Genomic DNA, 25,788 nt, shown 5'->3' with positions numbered 1-25,788 from the left:
TGATGTTTGGCTTTGTGTCACAATCCACTGCATATGAATTTGCTGCCGCTATTCACCATTAGCCAAAGATTCCAACTTCATAATTTCCCCATTTTAAATACATGTTTTCATTATCTATCATTTTCTTCAACTCAACGTACAATAATAATTCTTAATTATAAGCCAGAACCTGGTCATGGTTATGAGATTGTAACCTAAAATTGAGTAATACAACAGCATCACCAATTCCTACCTTAGTTAATCTGATGAAAAGAACATGTTACATTGAGTCCCTTAGACTCTAATTTACTAATTGCCATGACCATATAATTCCGCGTATGATTTGTGTTGGCCTATAGCTACATTTAAAGCCATTTCATAACCCTGTATTAGATTATTCCACCTAATCTGCTAATGGACTTCAGATTTGACTCGAGAGGTCAACATCTTTGAATTTGTTTCGGAAACCAATCCAAAATGTCAGGAAATGTTTTTTTTTTAGCAAATCCCACCCATGATGTTTATGACCAGGAATAAACCCCACGTGGCCGTTTGGAACGCTATTCCTTCCGATATTCGGAAGCCACTGGAGCTATGCACTCTCAAATCAAGATTGAAAATTCATTTATTGAAAACTGTGTTTTGTGTTTAGTTTATTGTCCTTCCCCCGCACCTCCGATTAGCACGGTTGGCTACGTATGGTGTGAAATAAGTTCAACATACATGGCCTGGTTCATAGCGCAGCACATTTGTTAATCCGTCACCACTGCATCATTCTCCATCACGGGTGAAGCATGTCAGTGGAAGTGCCAGCTGTTACAGCTCAACGCGACAAAGCTCAAACCAACGCAGCGGGTAATTGCTCTTTTAAATGAATTTATTAGGTTCTGGATATGATATTGTATATATACACACAATCATAGTATGTTACATGAACTTGCACAACATTTCCTTTATATACAATCGAAGACCCCCCCCCCCCACCCCATTTAGCCTCATAGACTGTGGGGGCGAGTGCTGATATCGAGCACATATTAAGGTCAACACGGCACGTGAAGGGGGCAGTAAGACCAGCACCACACCTGGCCTCCTTAGTCTCCCTAGTGCTCTGATGTTGACCTCGCTGCGCTAAGTACTCATTTTAGGCTGAGTCAACCACGAGGAGGCCTGGGTCAGGTTCAGATTCTAATTGCCACTGGCGTTATACCATGGCCGGGAATCAAACCCTCGATGCCGGATCCATAACCATAACGCAGCGTGCCAACAGTCGCGCTGCTTATAATATCATGATACAACATGTACACGCCCTCGTCATACACATGTACACTTATTGCAAAATGTAATAGTTGCTGCTTCAGCAATTATATAATAGATTTTGCATAAGGCAAAATAAAAAGAAGGGTTTTTTTTCTGTAGCTGAGAAGAAACGGAAACTTTAACATTGAAGATAGCTGTAGTTTAGGGAAAGAGTATTTTAAGTGTAACAGGTGTAGGCAGAGATTAAAAAAAAACATATATATAACGAACAATTCTGGGTTATGACTGCTAGGGGTGAACATTTGGGGTCCAGCCTCTTCTCAACACAACAACCACCACCGCCACTGTTAATTGTCCAATCATGTAGTGCCACCTCACCCCCCAAAAAATACACGATGATGATCGTGACAATGCTGAATTAAACACACGACAGCACATAACACTGCCTAAAAGATTGCCAAACTACTGGTAATATATTAACAACAAAAACAACTCTTGACACTTAGAGGAATATTTTAAAACTTGTGATCAAAACTGGTCATACATCAATCTTTTCTATTCGTCTCAGCAAGAGAAACTTTGTATATCAGTTTTATGTTAACTTAATCAAATTGCTCTATGCATACATATGTTATGATACTCCCATATGGCATGGGTAGACATAGGATAAGTAGTGTCAGTGGGCTGCTATTGAGGTCAATAACACAGCTGTCAAATTTTACACGTAGGCTTTCGCAACCACCATTACGATTCATAATGGATTCTTGGGTCTGATCGCATTTATAAAATGTGTCGTGCACCCTCCTCCACCCGACACAGCTAATTAATATGAAGTCACGTGAACAAACTTGGCAAGTAATTACTGCTTCAGCACATCGGTGTGTTGTAGAGCAATCCACAAGCATGTTTCCAAATTGGGGGCAGACGTTTCACTGGTAGTTACAACCAGCATCATCAGGCAGTTGCCAGAATTATGATAATGTCCTCCAGTCTTGGGCCTTAAATAGGACAGAACATGTACAATTTTTACAACTGCCTGATCATGCTAGTTTGTTACTTCCAGATTTCTCTCCATCAGAAGCAGTAATACATAGCCATGTTTGTTCACGTGACGTCTTTATTTTATCGGCTGTGTTGGGTACACGAGGCTACATGATGCGTATTTTACTTTCGTGATCTGACCAAAAAATACATTTCGAAGCGCTCAGCTGTCGTCTCAGTACCGTTACGATAGATTCATTGTCTCTCCTGAGTTCAATCCAAAAGCAGAGTCCAGGGCCTGGTTCAGATGCTAATTAGTGATGATGTGCATGGCCACAAGTGCAATGCCCCAAACACATTTTGAGAATGAGACGTAATAAGTTCATACAGGCCCAATGTAATGTATCATTAAACATTGTCTTCCCTCCGTAATCTTCGTGAATTATTCATGCCTTTTTCAAGAGAATGTTGCCTAGCCTCAGGGAATGGTTGTTGAGAATACTTGGCCAAGCCTCACGTGTAAATCTGCATTGCGTGACAACACCGAGGTTCTCGGAGAAATCCCACAAGTTGAAAAATGGAAGAACCCTGAAATTCTGCAGACGTAGTGCAGACCTACTCGCTGTACTGTCTGCTACTGGCACCTTGTTACCTTGCAGGTAGGTCTCTGATGCAATGGCTCAATCTCTTCATGGTCCGCAAAGCACATTTTCCGATTGACTGAAATTACAGGCTTGTGCCACCCCATAACGTTAATTGAAAATTAGCGAACTCAAACTGGACTAACATTTGGTTGGACAGATTAGGTATCTCATTATCAAAGCGTTGTGACTGCCCCTTCACACTACGTGTATTATTTTTTTTTTATATATAAGCAGTCTTTAGAATATTTGCTTTGTAATTAAATATCATTTGTATATTTTAGAGGGGTAAACGGTGATGGGAATTGCATCAATTAGATATTAAGAGGTAAGTGTAATATGCCCAATTGAATTGGCCTTAGTTTTACAATGAAACCGAATGAGTTTGTATCTTTCAAGCAATACCCTTTAACATCTGCACACAATTAGCCTCGTTTTACAAGGTAAACTGATACCAATTTGCATACTTAAATGATCTACCTCTTTATGTGATCAAAACGAGAGCCCATGGGGACAATTGACGTTCTTCGTGGAAGTCAATCTGACCTCTTAAAAACGTAGCCCCCCCTCGTATCACTGAAAATAATGGCAACAGCATGTCGCTTAGCGGAATGTTTAGTGGCAAATTACGAACATTTACAAACCACAGTTCCTCTTTGGACATGTTTACATTTCATGGCATAATATATACTGTATACTATACACAGACATGAAGTGGGTTTTTTTAGCTGCTTCAGCAATTTTAAAGTTTTAAAAGGAATGTATTACATTACTGAATGAGGAAAAAAATAATACATTGAATCTACTGGCCTGTAGGTTTTTCATTTCAGTGAATCCAAGAAGGATTAATATTTCCTGCACCTCCGATTAGCGCAGTTGGCTACGTTCGGTGCCAAAGTTTAACTAACATACATACAAACCAGAAAGGAGGTGGTTCATCTTCACTGAATCTCTTCACCAGGGTTTTTGCCAATTCACGATCTACACTTTGCTTTTCAACATCTGCTTTCATCTTCCAGCGATTAATGAAAATATTTGATACTTTTAATTTGTGGTTGTGTGCATATCACACCCTCTCGCCTCAATATTTTATATTTATACATCACATTTTACAACAGTTTTTAAAGCACTTACAAATGCTTGCAGCAGACGTATACCATCTTTACACAAGCTTTGGAAGAGCCATGCCTTGCCGAAGACAAAGAGTAGCTGGATTATATATGTATAATAGCCCAAAGAGATATTATGATAAAAGCCAAAACGTTATTACAGTACAGCTCCTCTTACCCACGGTGATACGGGGACCAGGATCGCAGATACACTGGGTTATCTGTGAATTATCGCCATTTATCCATGATAAAAAAAAATATGTGCGGACACTCGAAGATAATAAGCATAGGGCCTTGGGTATAATAGCAGTTTTCCCCGGGACCTGACACATTCTGTGGATAATAGGAACCACAGGTAACAGACTCATGGAGAAGAAGAAGTTCTACTGTGTCCTGAAACCTTCAGCTTTGGACACTGGAAATATCACCAATTTCATGGGATGTGTTCACCAACAGTTTGAATTGCGAAGCAGCCAATTAAGTGGAACAAGCCCCATGATTTAATGCAGCAGCGGCTTTTGGCTGGCCATCCAACAAAGACGGTCACTGCATCGCGCGCATTCGGATGCGCTTCTGCGGCCGTCTGGAACGCTCTTCCTGCCGATATTAGAAAGCCACCAGAGCTATGCATTTTTAAATCAAGAATTAAAACTAATTTCTTTAGAACTGCTTTTCGTGTTTAGTTTGTTGTCCTTCCCCCGCACCTCCGATTAGCATGGTTGGCCACGTACGGTGCGAAAGAAGTTCAAGGTACATAAAGGTTAGGGTTGCAAGCAAAACACTTAATTAAAAAAAACAATCGTAAAGAATAAAAGTTATTGTTACACATAACTTGATACCATTTGTCCATACATACAATATAATAGCCCCAGAAGAAGATGCAACAGAACGATGTTTGGAGTCACTCCAAAAGGCCTATCTAACCCAACATGAGATGGTGTTCCTCCATGCTCTGTAGAGAGTGCTTCTCCACGTGTCAATCATGCTGCTATTTGTGTCGATAAAACATGCCTCTCAGCTAGTGCCAGGCTGAGTACCGTAACTAAAAACACATCAAACGTGATGGATGATTTTGCTTATTCGCAGGCACAAAATTAAAATTGTGCCCAATTTTAATCAGATTGCCCAATTAATTGACATATTTGCCCAGGTGATGATTTCATTGCCTCCGTTAGGCGGTGGCGAGTTCAAGTTAAACATTTGCATTATACCTATACCATCTAACCTAAAATTAACTCATTGTGAATCATATATGTAGTGAAAGCCTACGTTTAAATTTAAGCTAACCATCGGTTAATAGAAAAATAATCCTAGATAATTTTACAATGCCGTTTACATTAAATAAAGAGATCATATTAATGACTATGGGTTTGAATGTGGAAGTTGCATATTTCTCAAGATTAACATTTACTAATCAGTGCATCAAAACCCAAAGCTTATGTTCCCTTGTATCTGCAAGATAATATGGCTGGTAAATGTGCAATCCTCGTAATGTGAATTAGTATTTGTGTTGTCTTGCAATGACTTGTGTCTTATTTTTTAGCATTAGCTCAGTGGGCTTTCTCCTGAAGGGTGATATAAATGGTGAGAACCCCTTGATTTTATAACCTGTTTCAATTGAACTAAACTAAGTGTAACAGCAAACAGTAAACGGGGAAGTAATGCTGTGCTTCTCCGAACATGATCGGGCAACTCATGTAAATGACCCAGCTCCAAAACCTGCAATAATGTGCCATCGCATAATAGACTCTAGATTAATTGCATTAATTAACAGGGAATGGCCACGTTGTTCTGGGCAACTGGGTGCATGCACCATTGTCATTATCACAAATCCTGACTCATGAATTGGCTGCAAAGAACGGGGGGGGGGGGGGGGGTTGTGAGGGAGCTGGAGGGATCAGTGCCATCGCGTGGGCTGGCATTTGGCCCTGATACAAGGAATGAAATGGGCCCTCTGTTCAATTTTCCCCTTCTCTCTTTGCCCGGTCCTGGACCCCGATGCAGTTGCACCATCTGCACACTGGAAAGTTACACAACCCCACTGTTTTTTGGGGAGATGGATGAGGATGCAGCAATGATGCATTTTCATGACTAAACGAAATTATATATTTATTTTATAAGGCCCACTGAGCTACATTGCTCATTTTCAGAAGCGATCTGACTCACAAATGAAAGTGGCTTATCGTGTGGACATTTAAATACTCCGAATGTGGAGGGAAAAACCGGAGGACCCGGAAAAAAAATCCACGCGACCACGGGGAGAACATGCAAACTACAAATTTACAGGCGTCAGTCGGGATCGAACCCACGACCTCCTGTATTACCAGGTGAGCTAGTTAACATCTCGCCACCATGGCGACTAGTTGTAATGGGGTCAGATCTGTGCCAGGCTGGAGCAGTACTAGTGCCCACTTACTTTCACAAGTTGGTAAGCAATGCCCATGACATCTTGACAGGCCAGCCCCAGGCAACAGGACTGTTCTAAGAAACCGTTACAATGGAACAAGTCAATCAGACCTGTCACGTACGGCGGTAGCTCGGATTATCTTGTATTTTCACGCAATTTGAGGATGGGTACTTTTTGACATTCAACAATCATTTCTTGTTAATAATTCGCTTCAATAAGTAACACATTGTATGCACTTATTCTGAGCGCAAAGCGTCAATTTTATTTGATGCATCATTACGTACATCATTCCCGCCCCCCCCCCCCCTTCTCTTTACCTCTCCTCATACCTGTCTATAATCTCAAGCCACCACTTGCCAATCTCACACCAACCATTAGTCACTCACGTTTGCGATCTGCAAATCGGGATTTGGTGTCAACCATGTTGGTTTATCGACAGGACAAATAAAACTCAAATTAACGTAAAAAAAACAATCACAAACCCTCATGTTAAAATGTGTTAAAAAATAGCATCACTTTTACATACTTTGCAAATTATCATCTCCCACCGTAGCCTGGATTTCTACCGAGTGTATATGCATCCCCCCTGGGTCAGACTCTTGTGGGTCATCAGGGGTAAGTGGGCGAGGGTGCAGATAAGGACGGGCGAGACAAAACTGAAGTGAAGAAACAAGCCTCAGCCTCACCTTGGTCCAACTTTACCATGATCGTGACTGGTGGTGGCAACGTGGAGTCAAGGGATGACCATGTAAGACGGGCCTGTAGCCATGGGTTAGACCCCAGGCTGACGTTAAATAGAGTATAGTGCCCCCTCTAAATATCCAGATTGCACACGGTCACAGTGCTTGTCAGTATATGTTGGCGTCCTGTGTAAGTAGAGCACTCACCTGCACCATCTTAGCCAGCTACGGGCCTGGTGCAAGAAAACGGAGTGGGGGCAAAGGAAGCACGTGTATAGACATGGGTAGAGCGTGAGGCATAGGCTTGGGTGGGTTTCGGCATGCGTTCCACTATATCAGCCCACCGCACATCTACATTTTAAAACTGCTTTAAAGAACTTAGCATGAACGATTTTGAAATTATGGGGTCAATTTCCCAAGAGGGCCTCTTTAATAAAGGGCACAGTTACTCGTCCCATGTTGGCACGCCCGTGGGTCTTAGCCAAAAAAATCACGTCCTACGGTTGATAACACGTGTGGCTGAATGAAACGCCGTGAAACCAAGAGTCGACCGCAATTCGAAGTTTTGACTTTTATCACAACTGCCTCTGCTGCCTGTTATTATTCTTATTCTCGTTTGTCATCTTCCACCACACCAAGGGCCTTTCCCCCCGACACGCGTGCCCTGCGCGCCGCACGTATCGATCGGCTCGGTGTTGAACTTCGCCGCTCGCTAAGGGCTCCTCTTGGTGGCCACACCGAAACCAAAAGAGTCGTCGCTTTCGGGCCACGCCTGGTACGGGGAGGGCAGCGTGCGCGTCTGCGCCTGTCCGGTCAGGTGGACCTCGGTGTCCACCAGGCGACGGGGTGGGGACAGCCCCTCGCCTCCGCCTCCTTCCGGCTGTCTCGCCTGCTGCTGCTGCTCCTCCATGGCAAAGCTGTCGTAGGCCTCCTTGCACGAGTCCTCGGGCAGCAACGCCCGGCGCTCGGTGAAGGAGGCGGACGGGCGCAGCGCGCACACGTGGCGCAGCAGCAGGAGCATTGGCGCGTAGAGGACATTGGTGAGACCCATGCCCAGGCTGAGCTGCACGAAGCCCATCGTGTGCACGATCTGCCCGGCCACGATGGGGCCCATGGCGTAGGCGAGCGAGTACGAGATGTCCGCGATGGCGTACACGCTGCCGTACACGGACGCGTGGCGCACGTCGACGAGGAAGGCGAGGAGGGGCAGCAGCGCCGTGTCCACGAGGGCGATGCCGAAGCAGATGCCGCAGAGCGGGGCGATGAGCTCCTCGAAGGTCCGGCACGCGGGCACCAGGCACGAGCTGGAGCCGATGATCACGAGCCCCAGGCCCCCGTAAAACCACTGCAGCTGCGGGTACTTGGCGGCCAGCTTCACCGTGATGTAGACGCCGAGCACGTGCGGGAAGAAGGCGGGCAGCCACGTCATGCCGCGCTGCCACTCGTTGGCGCCCATGGTCTTCTTCATCCACGACGCTATGGTGGGCTCCAGGAACGCCAGCGGGATGTTGGCCATGGTGAGCGCGCCCGCCACCACCACGATGTAGGGGTCCATCATGAGCCGGTAGATCGGCGTGCCCTGGGGCATGTTCTCGCGCGAGCGGCTCGAGAAGGGCTTCGCCACCACCATGAGCAGGAGTCCGTCGAAGAGCGACACACAGGCGAGCACCAGGAAGGGCACCCGCTTGCCCACGAACTCGTACAGGGTGCCGCCGAAGGGCGGCGCCACGAGACTGCCGAACGAGATGAAGGCGAGCGCGATGCCCAGCGCACGGCTGCGCTCCGCTTCCTCGGTAAAGCGGTCCGCGATCATGGCGATGGCCGCCGTGTCGGCGAACGCGGACCCCAGGCCCTGCAGGGAGCGCGCCGCGAACAGCGTTGCGTAGCTCTCACCGAAGGCGAACACGGCCGTGGAGAGGAAGATGATGGAGAGGCCGATGAGCAGCGGGAGGTCGTAGCCGACGCGATCGATGAACGTGCCCGTCAGGGGGTTCACCAGCAGCTGCACGATGGCCTTGGAGGCGAAGAGGATGCCGATGCGGATGTCTTCGTCGGCGTCGTCGTCGGCGACGCGCGCGGTGGCGGCCACGGTGGTGGCCAAGGCGGCCGCGGTGGTTGCCGTGCCACTGGTGAAGTTGTAGACGCCCCCCACACCCTCCTCCCCCTCCTCGGAGTAGGTGGCGACGGCGGTCGTGACCTCGTGGCGGTGCTGGCTCCGGTGAGCCCTCTGCTCTTGCGCAAGCGCCGCCCTCTCCGTGTCCCGGTGCATGGCCTCAACGTAGTCGGGGATGATGGGCACGATCACCATGTAGAGCATATTGTCGAGCAGCAGGGCCACGCACACGATGAAGAGCACGAGGCCGCGCTGCCGCCGAGGATTCTGCATCCCACCCATGCCCCGGTGGGCCGTGTCCCGGACCCACGTGGCCACCCGCCACGCCATGCCCTTTCGCTTTCGAGCCCCTTTGGCAAACTGCCTCTCTCGGTCGACGGCACCTTCGCTCAAGAGTTACAATTGGAAGCGATCCCAGGTCTTTGTACTTCTGTCGAAGTTATGGCGAGTCAGTCCCGGTTTGGTGAAAATGTTGCGACCGCTTAAGGGACATCCGATTGCGACGTTTCGGTGTGTAGCCTCCAGAACTGCTAATTGCACTTGCTGTACATAGAATATATATTCCGTTTTAAAAGTGGCTCTTTTAGAGGCGATTGAAATAAACCACCTGGCAAAGTGTATTCGCTTTTTTTTCTTTTCAAATAAACATTGTCGAGAGTGAAATAAGACTGTGCACAAGTTGATTTTGACGTAGGGAGGCGGACTTAGAGTTTGCGGAAATACTTTGTGCGCGCGCGTGTCTGTGTGGGGGTTTTTTTTTCCAGCCAGCCGACTTTATTTCGCCTTTGGTCTCTCTGTCTCTCGTCTCTCGTCTCGTCCACCCCGCAACGTGGAAGGGTGGGTGAGGGTGAGTGGGGGTCCCGCGAGGGCGGTGGGTTTAGTCTCGCGACTGAAAAGGGGGAGAGACAAGAGAGGGGAGAGGAGGAGGAGGAAGAGACAAGAGAGACCTTATTTGTTTGACTACATTATGTTCTCCCGCACAATCATAAACACACCATTACAATATTTAGCATTTACTTTATTGGGGATTTTTTGTTCGTTTAAAAAAATAAATCACCAAATGATAATCCAATTCGGATAACTTGGCCATGAACGAAATTTCCAGTCAGAACTCTCACGGTGAGCGTTGGAGTTATCACATTATGTCAGGGGATGGCCCCAGATAATGACGTTACAGAACTACTTCTGAAGCCACTTCAGTGGGCCTCTAATCCAAAACTGGACGGTGTTCCTTTTTATGCGTTGTAAAGGGTGACATTTCACCAAAAATTTGGATCCTCAGAATAAGCCACATTTTGTAATAAAAATAAATGAGGGATGGTGGAATATGTATGTAGTCCTTGGTGACCAGACTGAGATAATTAATTAACTACATATGAGGACGCAATTTAATCACGGATGGCCGAAACAAGCATTCTAATTGATGATATTAGCCGTGTTGGCTCGCTTTGATGTGGGCATCAGCCTCAACTCATCTGGCCACCTCTACGGTGTTTAATTCTTATGTTAAGTCGGCTGGAAGAAAACTAACTTTCCTGTCAACGTTATGTGCTATTTTATCGACGTGTCGATACAAAAAATAATGCTTCCTAAAAGCAGCGTTTATCGTATTATATGAAGGTATTAATCGAAAAACTTGTAATCTCCCACAACTCTCTACACAAACATCAGGTGAGGATGATATGAGAAGAATGTACCTGCCATTGAGTCCGCAGAATTACTTTTGAGTCTTTATTCTATTTTACTTTTTTCTGCCACAAGCATGAGAGGATAATCCTGATGCGTGGTGCAGATTAATGATTATAAACGTCTATCGTCTGTAACATATACTACATCATTCACGAGTGAAAGTACCTCCCCGAATAATGAGATGCTGCTCAATTCTGTTGGCGGCGGATGCAAACACGATGATAATTTCAGTCTTGCTGACCCGCCCATAATGGACATTGTGAAAAGAGCTTCATAGCTCATCGGATTCCTCCTACAGTCTAAATAAATATTCATATTCTGTATTTTATATTCGAGATGTCAGAAGCAAAAGTAAATGGAGACCATAATGAGCAAGGTGCCGAGGAGAAACAATAGACAACACTTTGGCGAAGCACAGCAAGTATCCAGGAGTTATCGCAGTGTAAGCACATTGCCGCCATTGAAGGTCAACGAATTTAGGAGCAATTGGTAAACGCTTATCCAAAGTCTAAAGCGAGTCTCAATTTAAAGTAAGAAGTCCAGCTCTCGAATACTCGTTCCATTGTCACAACCGTTGGCACATTGTCGCAAATCATATACGTACACTGGACATTTGCATCAGAGGCCAGAAAGAAAAAAAAACATTCACTTATTGTAGATTTGACGTCCTTAGATGCAAATATTAAATTATTATTTTTATATCAAGATTTACATTTTACGCAACTTAAAAAATTACGGATATATACTTTTTATTTTTTTCGGTAAAGTCACGTAGGTAAAATAAAATAGAACAATTAAATCACGACGTTTCGGAGACAACACAAGCTTCCATCTTCAGGTGGAACAGTCACAGCAGAATCTGTCTCTGTGTCAAGTGCTCTTGACACAGAGATTCTGCTGTGACTGTTCCACCTGAAGACGGAAGCTTGTGTTGTCTCCGAAACGTCGTGATTTAATTGTTCTATTTTATTTTACCTACGTGACTTTACCGAAAAAACCCAAAAAGTATGAATCCTTGCAGTCACGAAAGCTTCAAATCTAGAATTACAGATATATATACCAACAAACATAATGGAGGGTGATTTTAATACTGTCAAAAACATAACTTAATGTTGCTACATGAAGCTTGGGTCAAAACCAATGAGCCCAGATAGCTGACCAAGTATTATCTCAGATTAATTATGTGTCGTTACTACTTTCTGCAAATCTCACAAAGTCTCAAAGCCATAAGAGCTCATTGTCAATTGCACTTCCAACCAACGGTCTGTCCAAATTGAGTGCACACTGTCATTTATAATCCCCTTGAACCCATGCAATTAAATCTCAACATGAATTCCTACCTGTGGAACACTGAAATACAACGCTAAAACAAGAAAACAATAGGAATGACTGAGATTAGGTTTTCCCTTTTTTTCTGGCAACAAAACAGGTGTTGAGATGTTAAAAACACCAAACTGAAACCTTTTACAAGGAATCATGCCTGCATTAACCACAATGCTTGTGGTCAGAATGCAAACAAAAAAAATACTCTGATAATATGATGCATTGTCTTTGAAACTGATTGGTCCACACCAGAGACAGCTTTCTTTTGAGCCTAGTCTCAAAACGTTGTTAGACCAGAGGACGCCAAAAAGCGTACACAGCACAAAGGGAATGCCACTATCAGAGTAATGAGAGCTCAGTTTGATGTTTTGACATCTCAACACCTGTTTTGTTGCCAAAAAAAGGGGAAAACCTAATCTCATATTTTGGTACTGGCAAAGGAGGTCCCATGATGAATGAGAATTACTTTAAACAAATAGTTATACCGACATATCTATTTCACAATTTTCCCCCATATCCAAACAAACATTGGGCGGCTATAATCTATATTGACAGATACGAGACAATGATGAGAATTTCTATTGCTATCGTGCCTTGATATGTACCGCATGGGAGGCGTAGGATTAATAGTAAACAATTTATGATGATCCTACTGTAGGACTAGTAACCATATTGAACAGCCACCATTCATTTTGACCGGAACTAAATTAAGATCTGAGCTGTCCCCTGTCTCGGGTTCAAGTTTGCATCTCGAATTTTCACCACTGACTCAAGGCTGTCTATCGGAGATGAGCACTATGCATGCTTATTTAGGAGCCGCTTTGACTTCAAAAAGTTATTTGGGGCCAGGCTGAGACACTCAAACGTATTACAACATACGAAAAGCTGACTTAACCTTGGGTAACATCCTAGATTTCCAACCCAGGATCTCAATGGCTTAGCACAGTTCTAAGCTACACAATTGATTTTGAGCAATTCTTCACGTACATAGTATGTATGGTGATGCATTGACGATGCTGATGATGATGACGAGGACGACAGTTACGCAGTGGGCCTGTTACATGATACTCTGCAACTCTGCCAGCATCAGTGACAGCCCCCCCCCAACTCAGGATCTGCGGGATTAATGGTGCTTTCCACCTACACGCCAAAAAAATTGCGTGTTTGCAATGCTAAGAGAAGCAAGCGTTGCGACAGATAGCCGAGGCATAGGCATTCAAAGGTGATGGTTTCGCACATTGCACAGTTGCTGTTGCAACCTCAATCATATATGTACGTATGTTGAAATGTGCGTTGAACTTCTTTCGCACCGTACGTAGCCAACCGTGCTCATCGGAGGTGCGGGGGAAGGTCAACGATAGTGACGGAATGGAAACCAAGGAATGGAAAGAGCCTGAAAGGACATCCACTCAGGAGATGGGGCGATGAAGTAAGCGCATGTGCGGGTGCTAGGTGGCTTGTACAATCACAGAACCATACAACATTCATTGTAACGGCTTGACGAAGCCTTCACCCTGCAGTGGATTTGCCACGGCTGATGGTGATAATGAAGCAAGTTAATAAAAAAAACACGTTTTCAAAAGACGTTATTCTAAAAGCAATGCAGTGATATTTATATCATTGCATCGAGCTAAACAATGTACCCCTCTTTGTAGCGGCTTCACGCTGGGCCCCCATTACTCTGCTAGATGGCCCTGGGCCGTGACGCCAGGACCCTGTCAGTCACACCTGTATGACATTTAAATATAAATAGACGGACCTATGCTACAAGGAAATTCGCTTTTTTTTGCAGACGCTACGCAGCATTGTGATCAATCTTAACAAGTTAAACTCTAATTGTCTCTGCCCAAACGGGCGTGGAGCGATGCTCATCTCTACTGGCAGCTCTGAGCAAGTGCAGGGAATCCCACGTGTATGTGGCTGGCAGGATGAGACTAAGATGCGGTAAAATCCCTCGAAAGCCAGACCAATTGGGGAGCGGAGGATTGCCGATGATGGGCTATGTCCGGTATACTGTAATGTAAATTATTAACCAGTAACCACATTTACATCTAATACCTGGAATTGAATTAAGACCCAATAATACATAACTAAATATTTTCAATTTAATATTTACAATTTAATTATGGTTAAAAAGTAACTATTATCCACTGTAATTCAAATCACTTCTCATACCATGATATCTAGGCTGATTCTGACGCCCAAAACAATGGGGCTTCAAGAATGTATTAAAATATATATTTTCGTGGATGAACGTGGCATCCAGGTGCATTGGTTAACCATATTCTATACAAAAAATACGTGTACACGTGGTGTCTTTAGAATTGCTCGTACACGTACACAAGCCATCACTTTATACGCAAAGTGTCAATTAGCAAGTGAACAGTGTTCCGGTCGGACTGTGTTTTAGTGTCGTTAAATACTTACATGTTTATATTGGTAGCCTTTCTAGCTTTACCCAGAATTCCCGCTTAATTAAGTCCAGCTTGGAGAGGTTAGACTGTGTTTTTGAGGCCATGGGGTTACATATTTTTTCTGGGGCCCGTGCCTAGTGACTTTGGCGCCCCACGTGAGAGTCGGGATAGGGTCCTTGACTCGCAGGGCCCTCCCGAGCAGGGGCAATCTGCTGCAGCCACTTATCCAAAAGGTGGAAATTCCACGTTAAAAATTGCAATGGCGAGTCTCTCTAAAATAAGACACGGACCATTGATTTCCCAGAGAGCACGTACTCATTGTATCAACCCCGAAGGAATACTAGGCGAATAAAACTCCCACAAGGGATTTGAACCGAATCAAGTGCTCCGATGAAAGTACCAACTCAGATGGATTTAAATACAGGCCAATTTGAATAGAGCCAACAATAACATAATACCTTTTCCTTAAGAATGGAAAAAAGCAACTTTCCCAGATGTAATTCAGATATTTCGTTCTGTGCCAGGGAATATCTCTTGTTTTAATGAAAGCACTAAACGAGAGAAGATGTTATTTTAGACTTTTCTCTCCAAAGCAATTTATGCACATTGAGTTTGGCATTCATTTGGGAAAGTTAACGCGTAACAACGAGATGTTGTGAAAGTAAAATATTGTCCTTATATGGATTTATGTTTACAAGGCATTTATTATTTTGTGATTGTGTTGCACAAATGCGATCGAGTCTGTTGCTATGAATATTCCAAAGGTAGCTGAGTAGCCTGGTCTGTGTGCTCAACACCGAGCAAAATTTTGCAATATCATTATGTTCCAGCATAACATTTCTAGGAATGTTTAAAAGAAAAAAATGTATCCATTCTCAAACGAGCGATGGGGCGCTGCTCCATTGTTGGTTAGAGCCAAAGGTGCAAATTCCACATTCCAGTGACGGGGACCTAGGGCTGATGCGAGCCCTGGCAGGGAGAACAATTCGCATTTTTTCCGATTGTGAGTTAGAGGGCCTTTAATATAAACATGCGATCAGATTATTTAGATAATTATGCCGATATACATTTCCACATGGTATGCCACTTCGTTGAACTGTCAATTGTGGCTAAGTCGCTTCTGAAAAAGAAGCTAATAGCTCATTGGGCTTTACCTGGTAAGATAAAATATATATATAGTTTTGTTTTATATGTATATATTTGTTTAACTATTTTTAAAAGTGATTTACTTACCTTTCCTATACTTCGCACTCCTATCGCGTATTGTTTGCTGTAACGTTCTGAAAAAGAGCTTCACAGCTCATCGGATATATATTTTAAAAAACTTCAGATTCTGAATAACATAGAGCATTGAGACTCACGTGCTACCCAGCAGTGAAAAACAAGAGCACGTCTTCCTGTGCAACTACACCCACCCAGGTCTCCTTTGCAAGAGATAATGAATACTAATAAGCTCTCACATGGTTAAATTAAACAGATACTGGGCGGTTGAATGGTGCAATAATGACGGCACTAAGTTTGATAGTGGTCCTACTTTATATAAAATGACTTCGGCCATAGGAATGTAGAATTGGTTCAGGGCTTCCAGTAGCGATACGCATCTTCCCATGCACATTTGAGCAGAGCATCACGTCGTTGTTTTGGAAAGCATTGTTGTCATTCTGAAATTTACGATGTTAATCTCAATAGACTTGCACGCGAATGCTAAAATATGTACGTTATATTTATAAAATTTACAGCTCCCTTTGTTAATCCACTGCTTGATGAAGGCCTCCCCTTCACTGGCAACAGGACTAGTTCAGATATCACTGGCCATTGACATTAGATATTGCCTGGATTAAAACTCAGTTCGCTCGGTTTAAAGGGCAATGCACTAACCGGGCAGTGGTCTCCAAACTTTTTGGCACCAGGGACCGGTTTCGTGGAAGACAAGTTTTTTCATGGACCAGCGACGTTTGTTTGTTTTTTTACTAATTTAAGCTACCAGGGGTTAGCTTGTGGGTTTACCAACACTGTGATTGAGACAAGTGCGCAGTGCGGGAAAGAGGCGCGGATGGAAGTGGTAAATAATAAAATAATTGGGGTGGGCCACGTGCGGACTCACCGCTCGCCTCCTGCTGTGCGGCCCGGTTCCTGACAAGCCGCGGACCGGTACCGGTCCGCGGCCCGGGGGTTCGGGTCCCCTGCACTAACGGATGTGCCACCACTCCATCTTGATAGCATAATTTTCTTTTATTATTTTACAGCCCTTTGTAAATTCACTTTCGGTCACGGGGAATGTTTGGCTATAACTATCATGCTGACCAGTGTGGATTGGTGACGTGGGAGTTTAAACAATATACTCGTCCAGATATTTTCTTGCCACTGGGGCCAAGTGTCAAAGCGCCACCCCAGTAACATTCAACAACAACCCATACAAACCTTACACTTCACATTTTTTGTAAATTTCGTCTGCGTGATGCAGCATAGTGACTTTCGGCGACTGCAACTTGCTGTCTTGTATAATATTCTGTAATCACACATTTGAGTTATAGTTACCAACTGTTACAAGCTCTTCCCCTAACCTTAGCCCCACACCACAAGTCAGTAATCAGTATGAGGCAATCAGAACTCTGCAGGTGGTAGATGGAACAGGATACACAGCTGCAAGGGTAATTGCAGGAACCGGAGGAAAACTCTTGGCCAGTGCGGCTGCATGTAATGCCCCATGTCCCGTAAGCCACACGGTCCAACCAACCCGTCTCCTTTCCTGTACATTTGAATAAATGCTTCTCTGCGGCATATTTCCATCAAATAAACATCGCCAGTGTCCAAGGTTACGTAGAATATTGCAACTCTATGTCGCTTCAATTGTTTTTGCTCGGCTCACAACTATTACATAATCGACACCTGACTTTCAAAGTCTGCCTTCACAGCATCTTATCGTCTTGGATTCGGGTCTTCCCGTTGGTTGTCGACTCCTGGGCTGCCTCTATAGCCTGTATCGGTAACCTGTCCTACCAATTACAACCATCTCCCAGCTGTGTCGTCTTGTCATGTTCTATTATGAACCTCAAAGATATGTATCCTTACCCACCATGACATTGCTTGCATCGTCAAAGGCTAGAGGTTTCTTTTTCTTTCCTGATTTGTTCAAGTCCAGCTCTCCGACTGTTGCTTCTAATCCCATGCTTCAAAGACCCATCCCTTAACGCTACAGTTGACATTTACCTGTTTGAATTGTTTTATGTAGTCAACCAACAACCCACTCTGTTTATGCAATGTCTCTCAACCTCATCGTCCTCCTCCCACCTCCGACTAGCGCCGTTGGCTATGTACGGTGCGAAAGAAGTTCAACGTGCATACATACTGCCCCAATTAACCAAGTAGGTACTCCCCCCGCATTATCGCGAGCTGCTGTCGCCTGTGATAAGGGCGCAGAGCCTCAACACTCGTAACGGCTGACGTCAGCTGTGTGTTTTTTTTTTGGGAAGCTCATGTGGGCACTGCTTCAGTTGAGGCTTCCAGCTGTACAACAGAGGAAATTGTGAACGCACGGAGCACTCGGCAACGCTTACACGAGGACAACGAGCGAGCGGCAACGCTTTTCTACGCGCGGGAAATTGCATTTACAATGTTTTATTTAAAATCACAACACCCTCAAAGTAATTGTTATGAAACTAACCGCACGTCGGCTGTTTCCATTCGGAGGGCAATCGTCACCCTATATCTGTTTAATTTTCCTGTACATTAATTGCAATTTCATTCTGATTTGCCGAAACATGATCTGCCCGAGACGACTTGTCTTTCAGGGATTCTTTTGGGATCAAATACGTAACGTCCGTTTGTGTATTGTGCAATATTTTACATTTCTCATGGTATAATGTTAAGCACTCTGGACTTGCAATCTAGATGTCACCGGTTAAAAATCCCAGGATGGAAGTTGAAACAACGTGAACGTTTTTCTAAATCCCTCCCAGCTCTGTGCACCCAGCAGCTATTAGTGGGCTGCACCAGAGTTGATTGGTAGGCCGTGTGTGATGGGATAAGACATCTGACCAGCATAGAAGAGAAGGCAAACATATCTTCTATAGGGGTCTCTAGCGCTTCCTCTCTTGTGGAGTGGGGGGACATTTCACCACTGGTTGCCAACAAAGGTCCTCTATCTGCCATCTATCATTAGTCAAAAATGAGCGTCTCTCTTTCTAAATGAAATAACGTTGTGGGTGTGGGAGTGTGGCTGTCAGGTTCAGGCCGACATTGGTTGTCATAGGCTTACCTGTCTAGTCGAACAATTCTCTGTGATATCGGAACCTTAACATGAGACTATTAAATTCCCGTTCTCAACTGTGTTAGGGATTAGTGTATCACCTTCGTGTCAGAGAACAGCTACCGGAAGATGACATCACAACAATTATCTAAGGTCTCTTTATCCCCACTGAGTGATACACCTGCATATGCCATTCAACAAGTAATTGCGAAACGGCAAACTGCTTTATTTTTTTCTAGTTTTCATTCTGTGTTTAAAGCCACATTAAGCTAAAAACGAAACCTTAAATTATGTGGGGCATTTTTTTTTAAAGTGCACATTGGCGACCACAATGAGTCTTTGGGCGCAAAATAATCGAGAACTTGGATGAATCATGGGTGATTGCCCAGGATTTAAACCCATGTCAGTGGTCCTGGGCTCAGTGCTCTGACATCGACGTAGCATTTGGTCCCCTCAGCCGGCTGTCCACTTCGCAGGAGATGCATTTTATCAAAGGACACATAGTTCCACATCCACGCCTTCCGCACGTGTTCTCGCTTGCGACTGCAAAGTGACCGCCGCCACTGACTCGTGGGTCACGGAGCAGGGACGCACGAAAGCCGTGGGGCCGGGAGTCTCATGATTAGAAGCAACGTGGGGCAATCGATTCACGTCACCCTCAATGTCGTGCAGGCAATGTGAGACACGTGCGGCGTAGCACTGAGCTTTGGCCACATGCGCCTGCCCGCACGAGAAGCGGTGCGACTGGCACAACGCTTGCGTTTACAGACGTGCACTCAATGTGGTTGTATTGCACAAGTGCATGAACCGACAGAGGTGTGTGTGTGTGTGTGTGATATTACCAAATACATTACAAGTGAACTCAAGCTGCCTCGTTCAGTATACATCCTGTTACATACTATTTAAATATGTAACTGACATGAAACTGTAACTGTTATATACTAAATTCCGATTTAAAGCTTTCGTGACTGCAAGGATTCATCTTCTTTCGGCTGTTGTCCCGACAGGTTTGTTCCTTTCACCTGAAGAAGGCCACTTGTGTTGTGGCCGAAACGTCGTGAGAATTTTATTGTTTTATTTTATTATTTTATTCTCATTCTACGTGACTTTACCGAAAGAACCAAAGAAGATGATATATACTAAATAACTATATTCTTGGTTCTTTCGGTAAAGTCACCACGTAGAAGGGAAACAATAAAATAATAAAAATATAAAACAATAAAATTCTCACGACGTTTCGACTGCAACACAAGCAATCATCATCAGGTGTGGTTTTCAACAAGAAAATTTGCTTGTTGTGGTTTTCACACCTGATGATGATTGCTTGTGTTGCAGTCGAAACGTCGTGAGAATTTTATTGCTTTATATTTTGTATTATTTTATTGTTTCCCTTCTACGTGGTGACTTTACCGAAGGAACCAAGAATGTGAATCCCTGCAGTCACGAAAGCTTTAAATCAAAATATTAAATAACTGTTATATAACTCTTCAACCCAAGCGATTAATGCTTTTATATTTCCATTGCTTTTGTACCGTTTTTTGTTGTTTTCTGGTTTAACACTGGTGAGACAAGACCTCAATCAGAATATCAGAATACCATTTTTTTACTGGAGGAATCCCATGCGCTATAAAGCCATCTTTTAACAGATGTCTCTGGTGTAGGCCATCAGTTTCAAAGACAATGCATGCATTATCAAAGCATATTCGTTGGGTCTTTCGGTAAAGTCACGTATATAGAACAATAAAATAATACAAATGAAAATGAAGTGAATAAAATAATAAAAATATCACGATGTTTTGATCACAACACAAGCAATTGTCATCAGGTGAAAAAAGAGGGGGAAAAACTGCTGAGGCAGACTGTTTTAAAGGTTTGAAATGGGTGTAGCCCAAGGGTCATAAACGAAGTGGGCAGGGCTAGTGATGTTAAAGTGAGAGAGATTAGCATGTCAATATAATAGATTAGCATGTCAATGTAAACGGCGGCTGTGTAAACGAAGTGGGCGGGGCTAGTCATGTTAAAGTGAGAGAGATTAGCATGTCAATGTAAACGGTGGCTTTGTTAGTGTGAACCTGTTAATGTAAAATCAGAGAGTCAAAAATAACTGCTAACATCGGAAGGTAGGATGGAATCATCACAGCCAGTTATGACTTAAACTGGTTAATAACGTCCTTCCAATGATTTCTCAGTTTGTACCCATCTTCTCGGTTGAAATTGTGTCTGTGTCTATATATCTGGATGGCTTCATGAACGAATCTTTGTTGATAGCCAGTGGGTTTTCAGAGTACCTTCGTCTTGGAGAAATAAATTTCGTGTGAGCCAACTGCATTAAAAGAATGATCAGCCATGGCTGAGGTATTGGTCCTACCGTGTTTCAGATCTGTCTTATGTTCAATGTAACTACTGCCGAAGTCATAGCTTAGTTTGCAGACGCCGGGGTATTGCATGTCAGGGATCACATCCTTCACATGGGATCAGATCACGAATTTGATGTACTGTGTTAAATCGAACCTGGATCTTGTGTTTGCTCATGATTTTGGAATTATTTTTGGTGACCCCTGCTATGTATGGCAAGGTGATGGTTTTGCTTGGGTCCTCAGATGGTTTTTTTTCCAACGGTTGGGGTGATAGCTTTACGGATTGTGTCGTCTGAATATCCATTTATCTTGAGGGCTTGGTGTACGTGTTCCAGTTCACTGGCTAGGTGGTGATTTTCGGAAATACATCGAGCTTTATGGTGTAGAGTTTTGATGAGGGAATTATTTTAATATGGATGGTGGTGGGAGTCAGGTTTTAGGTAGGCATCCGTATGGGTGGCTTTCCTGTAGACAGGTGCCCCATTGAGCCATCTGGTCTCTTTTCGATTAAAACATCCAAGAATGGTAACTTGCCATCCTTTTCCACCTCCATGGTGAATTTGATGGCTGGGTGTATGGAATTGATGTGGTTGAAGAATTGTTTCGGAGCTGATAGATGTAACGATTTTATGAAAGGCTCTACTATATAATCTGTAAATCATTGTTTGATTAAAGTCATAGTCAACATGTTTCCATGCTGAAATGAGCACTGGGCAGTTCTTATTTCCATTGGTAGCTCTCAGACAGTGTTGAAAATGTCACATTCTTATTACTTGGTCATTCCCACTATAGTACAGTCAATGTTGATTGCCCACAAACTTTGATTTAAAGCTTTCGTGACTGCAGTAATTCATATTCTTAGCTCTTTCGGTAAAGTCACGTTGAAGGGAAACAATAAAATAATAAAATATATAAAACAATACAAATTCTCACGACGTCTCGACCATAACACAAACGGTCGTCATCAGGAGTGTCGGTTTGCATAAATTTATTTTTAAATGGTGCATTTATTTATTTATTTAGAAAAAAAAACCATCATCGCCACGCGCAGCAATTTGGCAGTTTATTTAGAAGGACTAGTCCATCTATGTTCTGAAAAGAGGAGGTGGGAGACAAAAAATTAATGTATGCTGTCTGAAAGCCACCGTAAGCGTGAACAATCAATTAAGACCTGAAATTGTTAATCAAATCTTCCCAATGATTGCTAAGCCAGAATCCATCTTCTCGGTTGAAATTGTCTCTGTGCTTGTATATGTGGATAGCCTCATGAACGAATCTCTCATGGTAGCCAGATGGCTTACAAAGAACCTCTGTCTTGGAAAAGTCAATGTCATGTGAGCCTACTGAATTATAACAATGATCTGCCATGGCCGAGGTGTTGGTCCTACCGTGTTTAAGGTCTGCTTTGTGTTCACGAATGCGGTCCTAGACATGGCGTTTGGTTTCTCCAATGTAACTACTACCACAGAGGCAACTTAGTTTGTAGACACCAGGGTACTGTATGTCCGGAATCACATCTTTTACAGACGGAACCAGATCACGGATTTTATGTAATGTGTTGAAACGGACCTGGATCTTGTGTTTATTCAAGATTTTGGAGATCTTTTTTGTGATCCCCGCAATGTAGGGTAAAGTGATGGTTTTGAAAGGCTCCTCAAGAGGGTCCTTCTTCATGGTTTGAGTGATAGCTTTGCGGATTGTATAGTCGGAGTAACGATTAGCCTTAAGAGCTTGGTGTACGTGCTTGAGTTCACTGCCTATGTGTTCCTGGTCGGATATGCATTGGGCTCTATGATACAGAGTCTTGATGAGAGAATTCTTCTGTGATGGATGGTGGTGGGAATCCGGTTTCAGATAAGCATCCGTATGGGTAGCTTTCCTGTAGACAGAGTGGCTCATTGAACCATCAGGTCTCTTTTTAATTAGGACATCCAAAAAAGGTAGCTTGCCATCTTTTTCGACTTCCATGGTAAATCTGATGGCTGGGTGTATGGAATTGATGTGGTCGAAGAATTGGTCTAGAGCAGGGCGGCCATGTGACCAGATGACAAAAGTGTCATCCACGTACCTCTTCCATAAGGTTGGGCGCAGAGTAGCAGTCTGGATGGCGTCAGTCTCAAATTTCTACATGAAAATGTTAGCTATAACCGGAGATAGGGGGGAGCTCATTGGGGTGCCCTCAGTTTGTTTGTAGAAAGTTCCATTCCAAGTTAAGTATGTATTGGTTAAACAGTGTCTCACCAGGGGGGGTACCTCAGTGTTTAGTCCTTGATGAACCAAGTCTTCAATGATTGCGATGGTGTCAGGTACAGGAACCTTGGTGAATAAGGAAACTACATCAAAACTGACAAGCAGGTCGTCTGGGGACAGGGAAATACCCTTGATTGTCGATACCAGGTGAGTAGAATTTTGTACCGCAGAGGTGGTTTTTCCAGTGAAAGGGCGCAGGATTTCAGACAAAAAACGAGCCAGTTTGTAGGTGGGGGAGTTGATAGTAGAGACGATGGGACGAAGGGGTGTATCTACTTTATGTATTTTTGGTAAGCCGTATAATCTTGGTGGCTAAGAATATGCCCACAAACTGTTTACACTTTAACGATTTGTATTCTCAGCTCTGCGATTGTTGAGTGCTCTGTCATAGCCATGCCTGCTCAGATACCATTGTAATAATGGGCGCAAAGCAGGTTTATTTACAGCAAGTCAAATTGGGCAGGGACAGTAACTAATTAAAAGAAAAAAAATCAAACAAATTAAGGAAAATACTTTTTGTAAATAAATCTCTATACTAAATATTTGAACGACATGTAATCTAATGCTGTCGATTAATTTGTACTAAAAACTAAACTATGGACATTTTTTATTTTACCAAGTAAGACCCGCTGAGCTACATAGCTCTTCTTCAGAAGCGACATGGCCACAAATTAAAGTTCAACGAAGTGGCTTATCACGTGGAAATTAATAGCAGCCAAATAGTCTAAACTCACAACACACACTCCGGCTAGACAGCTAATCCAACAATAACAAAACCCTCCAGGCACCGTGGCTCCCATTCTCCATCATAATTTGACTTTCTCAAATAATGTTAGAACAAATTATCCGTGCTTAAAATATTCACATGGCTGGACACAAGCGATGACCCATTGCTGATTGGCATTCCTGTTATGCATCATTGCTTGGGCGCCACGGTGGTGAGATGTTAACTACCTTGCATGGTATACGGGAGGTCGTGGGTTCGATCCCGACCCTGATGCCTGCTGTATATTTGGAGTTTGCATGTCTCTCTCCCCGTAGTCGTGTGGATTTTTCTCTGGGTCCTCCGGTTTTTCCATCCACATTTAGAATCAACATGCATTTAGAGTATTTGGCTGCTCTACATTTCCACATAGTCATAAGCCACTCCGTTGGGCTATCACTTGTGGCCAGGTCGCTTCTGAAAAAGAGCTATATAGCTTAGTGGCCTTACCTGGTAAATAATAAAAATGTAATTTTTTGGGTTTGCGCAAGAATAGAACGAGCATCTAGTTTTGGTGACCCAGGTGACTCTGGAAAATTTCGACTCAAAATCGATATCTCACGAATTCTCATCCAGTTAAAAAATAATAAACTAGAATTTGGTAGCGTATGAACATTTTTGGTTGGACGAATGATCCACCTGGGTGGCGCTCTGGTTACATCGCACGACTCACAGTGGGAAAAGTCGTGAGTTAATTTGCCAGGTCTGGAGTCGCCAGACCATCATTTCTCTAGAGTCGATTAAAGTCGTCTGAATTTGTCAGAGGTCAGCGGTGTTACTCACTGACTCCTGCCGTGGAAATGTGGATTGTTTTTTCCCACTGGCTGCCAATGGAGATGAGCGTCGCTCCAGGGGTTCCCTTGGAGCATGGAGTACGTTCAGCTTTTTGAATAAAGCAAAACTAAACAATCGAGTTTGCGAGTTGTGAAAACCACTAAATAGTGCAGCTCTCGTTTTTCCCTTGGGAGTTGAGCAATGAACGCTCTGTACAGGGCCGATGGAGCGATGAAATCAGCTCATGTGCACAAATTCCAGACGGTTTGTTCTATTGCAAGACCACGAGAGATGATGACAGCGGCCTGGGGAGACTTTAATCCAGCAGTGGATTGATCACAGCTGATGGTTATATATGTATGTATGCTGAACTTCTTTCGCACGGTATGTAGCCAACCACGCTAATCGGAGGTGCGGGGGAAGGACAACAAACTAAATACAAAAAGCAGTTTTAAAGAAACGAGTTTTCAATTTACATTTAAAAGTGCAAAGCGCCAGTTGCTATCTATGACCAATAACTTACATTTGAAGCAAATGCTGCCCTACACAATGGTTGTGTGTTTATGTACCATTGTGTCTTATGTTTAAGGGACGCCAGGAATAATAATAATAACACGGGAGAATGTCTTCCAAGCAAATGAGCATTGGGACGGTTCTCGTATTCATCGAAGGACATGAGCCAGTGGTAGAAAGGCCACATCACTTTGTTGAGGGCCAGTGTCTCGATCGGGTGACTACCATGAACAGGTGATTATCAACCACATTCTCAGTGGGCATTGAATGGGTGTCTGGCCACTTTGCA

The 25,788-nt window shown here is 43.8% G+C and overlaps 2 protein-coding genes across 2 annotated transcripts in view; both read right to left on the bottom strand.

Annotated features, from left to right (window-relative positions):
- The window catches only part of CHAT (choline O-acetyltransferase), a 94,468-nt gene that overhangs the window by 55,589 nt on the left and 13,091 nt on the right, over nt 1-25,788 (bottom strand). The gene's annotated exons all lie outside the window — the stretch shown is intronic.
- SLC18A3 (solute carrier family 18 member A3) overlaps nt 836-25,788 on the bottom strand; it is a 38,054-nt gene continuing 13,101 nt past the window's right edge. The window contains exon 2 of the mRNA XM_032959093.2: nt 836-10,056. Coding sequence (XP_032814984.2) covers nt 7,767-9,497 — 1,731 coding nt within the window. The 5' untranslated portion in view covers nt 9,498-10,056 and the 3' untranslated portion in view covers nt 836-7,766. The remainder of the gene's footprint in view (nt 10,057-25,788) is intronic.

The sequence above is a fragment of the Petromyzon marinus genome, chromosome 22 (assembly GCF_048934315.1).
Source record: "Petromyzon marinus isolate PM22_M1 ecotype Great Lakes invasive population chromosome 22, UKy_Petmar_22M1.pri1.0, whole genome shotgun sequence".
Lineage (NCBI taxonomy): Eukaryota > Metazoa > Chordata > Hyperoartia > Petromyzontiformes > Petromyzontidae > Petromyzon > Petromyzon marinus.
The sequence above is the reverse complement of the archived record's forward strand: the minus strand, read 5'-3'. Positions and strand labels throughout refer to the sequence as shown.